Raw genomic sequence first — 8,751 nt, forward strand, 5'->3', positions numbered from 1 at the left:
CAATGATCGCGAGAATCTTCTAGCTCAATTACGATCTAAAATAACTATATAGAGAAGATAATTTTTATCCTGTGAGTAGTATTTCCGGGCCAATGAAACATCGATTGAATATTTGATCCATTTTATTTTCCTGTGATGATTTTTCTAATTCAGTCTAGTATCTCCATGTAGGCCAATGATGACTCCGTTCCAAGCTGTGATGAGATTCGATCGCTCCTCGATAAATTATTAAAGGAATCGACCTTTTTCTTGATTCGTGATACAAACTACGGAATAGAAGCGTGCTCAGTCTACGATTGCGTTTCGACAAGGCTTAATGAAATTCCGGTTAATGCGATAATAATAAATTGGCGGAAGTAATAAACTTATATATTATTGAACAATGTTCTTGCTTATATATCATGTCGGTTTGCACGACAGGTTTCAATACGATCTGTCGATGAATATGATTTCTGTCTTCTTCCTTGCGTGGATCTTAAATTCGGGTGACGCTTTCAGTGACTTTCCGTCGCTGATGTCCACTAATGCCTCGATGGGTATGGATGACTCTCTTCTCCTCTTTTGTATTTTATATCATTTTTAATGTCGGCACTGTTGTAATATTATAATAAAATATTCCTTAAATCTTGCAGCGGTCGTTATCGACAAGAGTTTTTTCAGTAATAAGACCGAGTATCGCGACATAGTAAAAAATATTTACAGCTTCATTACGGCAATTACGAGGGAAGAAATACATATGGCTGACATTGACGTTCACATTTTTAGAGGAACAAAGGTACATAATCTTCGAGGTAAGAACGAAAATATATTGGATAAATATTATTGCAATTATATATGACGCTGTTTGCTTCACCGTTACTTATACTGTGGTGAGTTATGTGACTTATACATCCAAAATATTTCGGAATATTCTACCCATAATATATTTAGCAATAACAAATGTGATTACGTGTATATATTTAATAAAAAAGTAAAGTACAGACAGTACTTAAGGAGAACAAGAAAATCAAAACAATGTCAATTTGACGTCATATTGACGAATTTATGTATTTTTTTTGGTCATGATAAATTATATATAAATAAATTATATATAAAATCATTCTTAAATCATTTGAGAAATTTTTATTATGACCAAAAAATGACATATATTCGGTCAAATTGACATTATTATATTTTTATTGATTTTCTTGTTCTCCTTGGGTATAGGATTATTACACATAAAACTTAAACACCATATTACAAGAATAACCCAGCATAAGCATAGCTTAATTCTTATAACTTTGCTAAAAATGAGTATTATAAAAATTTTTTTTATAATAAAAGACTCTAGTCAGCAAGTTCACTTAGTTTAGCCATGTTTGAATTCTAAACGACATATATTTTTTGATTTTCACTATTAAAAGTAAATATTTCATTGTATAAACTGCCTGTGTTATTGTATATATAAGTTACAGGTATATATAAGTTACAGGTGATTATCCTTTTGTATATTTCTTTGATATACATTTGATTATAATAACACATTTTGTTTGAATCGATATTATGTACTGATTTTCGATCTGTATTTTTTCAAATTAAAAATGGAAAATTGGGGCAAGTTGTTACACTTCGATCGGGGCAGGTTGTTACAGTGTAATAACTTACTCCATTGAAAACAATTTTTGTTTCTTCTACAAAATGATGCACGGTTCTATAAATAGACTGCCGATTTCGTCTTTATGTTTGAAGACCACGCTGGGCAGCGTCATATTTGTATTCATTCGCTCTCACGTGTATAAATCAATATATAAGGAAAAGTATACACTAGTAATGAGAGTCAAACGCAGTAATTGGAGCGCAACAAAATTATCAGTGATTTATTAATCGATAAATAACAAACGTTTCGACATCATTTCGAGCCATCATCAGTGGATACATTACTCGTACATGTGATTATTGTCTCAAGCTTCACTTGGAAAATCATATGTATGTCTCTCACAATGGTTGCAAAACCAAGTGATTTTGGATCCTGCGAGACCATACTCATTTAATATATTTTAAAAGAAACTTAATAGAAAGACTTACTAAAAGGAGCCGAGATTTGTGGTAGAAACCACGATCAGTCGAATTAACAAGTTTGAGTATAATATTTAGAAATTTTGTCACAATTAACGAAGATACGAGCGAACTAAACGAATGTTAGAGTCAAAAGGTGCGTTCCACTTAACGCTGGCAACGCTCGTGGAATCATTTTATCCTATTGTTTATCAAATATTAAATAAGGACAAACGATGCTCGCGATCGTTGCGAGTGTTAAGCGGAACGCAGCCAAAATGATACTTAATACGAAATCATGGCGGACAGAACCTGTTTATATTTTGTTTATTATTGACACGTATGCGTGATGTAAGAACTCAGTGTTTGACTGTAAGTTAATGCTATTCTTCTGTCTTTTTATATACAACATTTCAGATATTAGCCTTTTGTCTAAAAATGTTTTTATGTCAATAATTTTTACGTTCTCCCAATTCATGGTTGTTTATTGATTCTGTGATCCGTGATTATCGATTTGGTCGTTATGTTTCTATTAATACAATTGCAATGTTCAGAAATTCTGGTTTTGAAATGTTTGCATGTCTATCGTATGCATGTAGCATCGCAATCATTACATTTTATTTTATAACATTGATTCTTTTATTCGTTGGGAGAACGTCTTTGAGTCCTTTTATAAAGCATCCAAGTTTGTTTAAATTAAAAAATGAAAGTTTTAAGATCGTTTATTATTTTATTAAACCTTTCAGATATTCATGTCATATATGGTATAACAAACCATTTGTTTTTTGTAACATTTGTTATCATTATTTTTATTTCTATTTTTATTTTTATTTTTTAACTTGTTAGTCTGATTTTTTATAAGATATTTTATTCTATTGTTATTAGTGTTAAAAATGAACCGCAGTGGGTAGTCATTGTTTGTAAAAGTGTCGACTATAAATTTTTAATTCTTTTCGTGCGATAATAAAAAGAATCTGCCCGTCATGATTGTACCTTTCTTTTGGAGGAAGAGGGTGTTGAGAAAATTTAGGTATCTTCCTGAGAAAATTGTTTTTTGATACCAGTCGACTCGATTTTGTTATTGTTTTTTATGATCTTTAAGTCAAGAAAATTCTCATCGACCTCAATGGTGAATTGCAACCTGGGATGAAACGGGTTAAAAATATTTAAAAGTTCTTGAGTTTTATCTCGCGGGATTGTTGTGAAAAGATCCAACTAACCAAATTATCACAAACTTGCATGATCTTCTTAAAGGATGAAAGCGCTCTGAATGTATTACAACTTCCATGAATAGTTAAAATTAAAATTAAGCAAAGCTTCAAAGATTAAATCTATAAAGAAATATAAAGCCAGTGGCCTAGTTTCTACTGAGAATTTAAATCGGATCAGAATGTAAGAACCAACTACAGTACGAGTATTCCCCTGTTACAACGACAGGGGAATGCTCAATTGTAGTTGGTTCTTATATTCTGATCCGGTTTAAACCCTCGGTGGAAACTAGGCCACTGAGAGCCAACACAGTTGTACGTGTGTCAAAAATAATGTATACGTCAATCACCAATTACAAACGTTTCGACCATAGGATTAGGTCATCTTCAGTGTAACAATTATTCATTGGAATCAAAATTGGATACAACGTAACATAAGTAAATACTGTTGGATATCCAAACAAGAATTCAGTCATTTAACTGAAATCGAATTAATGTATGAAATTTATGAACTTTTAATCGTAGTCAAAGTATTAAAATTGATTGTGTATGTATCAAATAGATAAAACTTACATTGTACTGAGCATAACAATGATCCGTTATAATGCTAAGTACAACAGACGATAATGAAGTTCTTAATTTTGGACAACAACCTAGCGATACTTCATTGACAGCATTTATTTTATTGTGTTACAATGCATCAATTTTGATTCCGATGAATAATTGTTACACTGAAGATGACCTAATCCTAATAAATAAATTCTAATAAATGGTTTGTTGTATCATACATCACAGGAATATCCGGTTTAATAAAATAAGAACAATCTTAAAATGAAACTTTTGCTTTTTAGTTTAAAACAAACTTGGATGCTTTATAAAAGGACACAAAGACGTTCTCTCGATAAATAAAAGAATAAATGTTGTTTATAAAATAAAATGTAATGATTGCGATGCTACAAACATGCAGACAACTCAAGATCCGAATTTTTGAACATTGCAATCATATTAATAAAAACACGACGACCAAATGGATAATCATCACTGATCATAAAATCAATAACAACCACGAATTCAATTGGGAGAATGTAAAAATTATTGATACAGAAAAATTTTTAGACAAAAGACTAATATCTGAAATGTTGTACGTAAAAAGACAGAAGAATAGCATTAATTTACACTGAGTTCTTACATCATGCATAAGTGTTAATAACAAACAAAACAGAGTTCTGTCTATCATTTCGTATTAAGTATCACTTTAACTTTAACATTCATTTAATTCGCACGTATCTTTGTTAATTGTGACAAAATTTCTTAATATTATACTTAAACTTGTTAACTCGATCATGGTTTCTACCACAAATCTCCTTTCGATAAGTCTTTCTATCAAATTTCTTTTAAAATATATTAAATGAGTATCATCTTGCCGGATCCAAAATCACTTGGTTTTGCAACTATTGTGAGAGACATACATAAATATAACTTTCCAAGTGGAGCTTGAGACAATAATCACATGTACAAGTAATGTATCCTCTGATGATGGCTCGAAACGTTTATTATTTATCGATTAATAAATCTGATTAATAAACTGATAATTTTGTTGCGCACCAATTATTGCGCTTGATTCTCATTGCCAACTTTTCCTTATTTATTGTTAATATTTAAAAGTCTTATTTTGTCACTTTTTATACATAAATCACGCAGATAAAAATGTTAGCGTTTTTATATAAATTTATGCGATATTTACAAATAGGACGTATATTTGAACTGAAACAAGGACAGTTCGGAATCAGATTTATCTCTTTTTATCATATTGAGAATCAGCAGTTTATTTATAAAAGTCTGTAGAATGGTATATGATCTTACAAAAAAAAAAAGATAAACAGAGGATCTGTAAATGTAGAAACGTATGCAACAACGGCAAAGAAAGTTAAAGGTCACCTGTCTATAAGAAAGCAGTAAATACGTGTAATATTAATTTTACGACTTTTCAACATTAACTTTAATAACTAATTAAAGAAAAACAATTTGTAATAATATATTTTTTTAAATTTTATATTATAAGATAAATATTTCTTGTGAAGTATTTCAGGTTTGATTTTAATGTAAGTTTATAAGAGAAGAGTCAATAAGATGGGTTTTTAGACCGATCAGTCTCAAAGTATATAATTTTATTCTTTTCTGTTCAAGGCTCATAATGTCCTGAAATGGTTTTTTTCAAAAATGATTTGATCCAGAGGAAGAATCATTTTTAAGTTGCCGTTTTACATAAATTTTTGTACCTTACAACAAATCAAGATGCGTTTCATATTTTAAATATTGCTCGCAAAGATCAAACTTCTCTAAAAACTACATATATAATATATATGCACTATAACATATGTTAGAGCCATCATTTTCCGTGACGTACTTGATCTTGAAAAAGAAGCTTATTTTTTTACAATTTTACAGTGGAGTAAGTTGTTACAATTTATCTATCGATAGGAAATCTTAATTTTCAATATTTAAAGACATAAATACAATCAGAAAAAAATTGACTATCTAGGTAAAGATGTACTTGAAGCAATGCATAGGTATTTGTTAATTTAAATGTATACATTGGAAAAAATTGTTAATCAAAAATTGTAACAACTTGCCCCGGTCTCCCCTATCCTACATTAAAAAACATAATGATACTAAGCTATGATTCTTATTCATAAAAAAACATAAAGATAGGGGAAGGTGTGCCTTTAATCAATTTTGACATATTTTCTTGTGCAAGTTGTATATTGATGTTTAAAAATTCAGAAAAATTTTAACATGTTCTTTGAAGTGTTGATACTAATATATATTTTTTATAGATTTAAATGATTATGTTTTGTAAATCTTTTTTTTTTATCATTTGGAAACAATTAAATTTTTGTCAAAGGTACAACACTCATGTTGACAGTAAGTTTAAATAAGTATTAAGTTTTAAATAATTTTTTTCTGATTATCTATTTAAGGTAATTCCAACATAAGACAGAATACAACATTTTATGAGATTAAAAAGCATTTTAAAATTATTTTATTCGAACGCTTGAAAACAATAAATGATTTTTCATAGGAGTATATAATTCTCTTCATTTTTATTATAATTATAAGTTATAAAACATCTCTGGTACTCATACTACAAACTACATATTTTTATTTTTACAAATATCCAATAGATTGTTTATAAATTTAAATAGTTAAAGGAACAACTGGTTAAAGGAATCATGTTCTCCTATTATACTGTGATTTTTATTCTTAAAACATAGAGGAAAGTCCCCTATTACGAGATAGGCGCCTAATATAAGATAGCGGCGTTTCTGCTAAACTAATAAACGCTATCTATTGGTTCCACCATGAATTTATTGCTCTTGGATTGAAAACTATTTAATAGAAAATTCATTATTAGATCGTGCCTGATCGTGTAGTGATTGTAAAACAAGGTTTTAGAATTTGAATGTCTTCAAGTTTCATTGAGATGAGCATTTAAACTATATTTATTATTTAATAAATAAATATTTGGCAATAAATTGTTCATGTACTGATAGAGTAAGGTCGTATTAATAGAAAAAAACTTGGGATATGTTAAATTGTTTAATTACAGAAGTTAGATTTGATGATCGTAAAACCATAAGATGTGAAAATCGTAATATGAGATACCCAGGGTATTTCTAATATGAAATAACCCATGCTTCTATGTTATAATGAAAGTTGTTGCTAAAGTATAAATGTTATTGTATAATAATAAAAAAGACAACCGGAATGAACGATTGCCTACATCTGCGATGCTTGATTCCAATTACCTGAAAACGAGTTCTGGGAATAATATATCGCATGCTCATTTTTCGCACGCTGGCTGTGTTTGTTTGTATTTTAAAAACATTAAATAAAGTTTTTTAATTGGAATACTGATATACTTTGCGTTTTACTATCGATTTCTTGGGGCATCTCATATTAGGAGCACAATTTTTTGACTTTGCGACTTGTTCAGCTTTGACATTTCTTTAATTTTCAAAAAAAAAAAAAAATGAAATTTTAATTCAATTTTATGTAACGTTATCTTAAAGCTTATTAAACTCCCTTCAAAATGACCTATTATTTTTTTAAATTCTGCTTATAGACTTCTAGCATTTACCCAAAATGAACTCGGTGTTTCATAATAGAGGCCTTTCCTCTAATGACACTATACTATAATTCTTATTCATAAAAAAGCAATGGAAAGAATATTGAAAAAAGAAAGCCAAAAAGGAGTTTAAGGGTTAATTTGAATCTAGCTTGTCTATAAACGTAAATCAATTAACAAATTTTATTTACTACATATAATTTTATTTAATACATATAAAGATTTTACGGTGCTTTTATCCGTGACTTCGTGTTATCAAATGTGGAGCCTTCACGATGCAGCGCGTAAAGAGGAGCTCGTACATTTGGCAATAACAGGTACATACAAAGTGATTTTTATTAAAACTGTACATGAAAATTCTTCTTTTATCGTTTAAGACGAATATAAATTTAGACGCGTAATTGTATAGTTGATGACTAACTCGCTAGGTATTTGCAAATATCATTATCTTGTTCTTCTTAATTTTGTTATCTACCGTCATCCGTCAAATTGTATCGTGTTACATCAACGTGATACATTTTATCTCATTCAAATCGAATGCAACATATATACATATGTATATACATCTGTAGTGATTTTAATGCTGTGCTTCAAATTGTATTGCGAGACTTTATTAAATAACGAATACAAGTTGGTAGTCATGAAATATCGTATATTTTATTATATTTATTTAAAGATCAGGACTGTCCACGGCTTCCTGATTCAGAGGGTGTGAGTATCCCCTTAATGTTGCCAGGCAAAGAATTGTCCCAGATTTTCTTCGATATGAGATCGACCGACGTTTTGCTCTGGAACAATGTCAACATACTGCACGACGATACCTTCGGTGACGCAATTTAAGCATTAATCGTTCATCTTTCTATTCCATTTCTTCTTATCCCAATCTTTCTTTACATTACTTTTCGGCATCTTTGCTAAAAATACGAAAGCAATACTCATGAAAATACATTTTATTTATGACAACTTATAGATAGGGACACGATCGGCAGAGTCACAAAAGCCTTGTCGAGCTCGTTGCCAAACAAAAAATTTAACCTGGTCTCCAGAACGTTATTTACTTTTAAGCACGCTAATTCCGAACGTAATAGAAGGTACTATATTAAAAACATGCTTGAGAGTTTCCACGTGGAACAATTGGGAAAATGCTTTCTGGTAATCGTCACGATAGAGACAGCGGCTGATGTTATGGAAGTTGTAAGATGAATAGAAACTTCTTTGTTTATATTTCGCACTAATTCAAAGCTAGAATAAAATAATAGTTTCAAAAGAAAACATAATTTACTAGGTATAGAATAAAATAACAGTTCTAAAAGAAAAATTAATTTACTAGGTACATAATCGTTTCTCGTAACTTGTAAACTTTTTCCCTAACTTATATAT

General features: G+C 29.7%; 2 protein-coding genes across 2 annotated transcripts in view; one reads left to right on the forward strand and one right to left on the reverse strand.

Annotated features, from left to right (window-relative positions):
- The window catches only part of LOC108746355 (docking protein 1), a 29,809-nt gene that overhangs the window by 5,144 nt on the left and 15,914 nt on the right, over window positions 1-8,751 (reverse strand). The gene's annotated exons all lie outside the window — the stretch shown is intronic.
- The window catches only part of LOC108746353, an 11,237-nt gene continuing 2,925 nt past the window's right edge, over window positions 440-8,751 (forward strand). Inside the window, exons 1-5 of the mRNA XM_018483066.1 lie at window positions 440-536; window positions 633-791; window positions 7,593-7,688; window positions 8,048-8,197; window positions 8,342-8,565. Of these exons, the coding sequence (XP_018338568.1) occupies window positions 440-536; window positions 633-791; window positions 7,593-7,688; window positions 8,048-8,197; window positions 8,342-8,565 (726 nt within the window). The remainder of the gene's footprint in view (window positions 537-632; window positions 792-7,592; window positions 7,689-8,047; window positions 8,198-8,341; window positions 8,566-8,751) is intronic.

Source organism: Trachymyrmex septentrionalis, unplaced genomic scaffold, assembly GCF_001594115.1.
Source record: "Trachymyrmex septentrionalis isolate Tsep2-gDNA-1 unplaced genomic scaffold, Tsep1.0 scaffold168, whole genome shotgun sequence".
NCBI classification, from domain to species: domain Eukaryota; kingdom Metazoa; phylum Arthropoda; class Insecta; order Hymenoptera; family Formicidae; genus Trachymyrmex; species Trachymyrmex septentrionalis.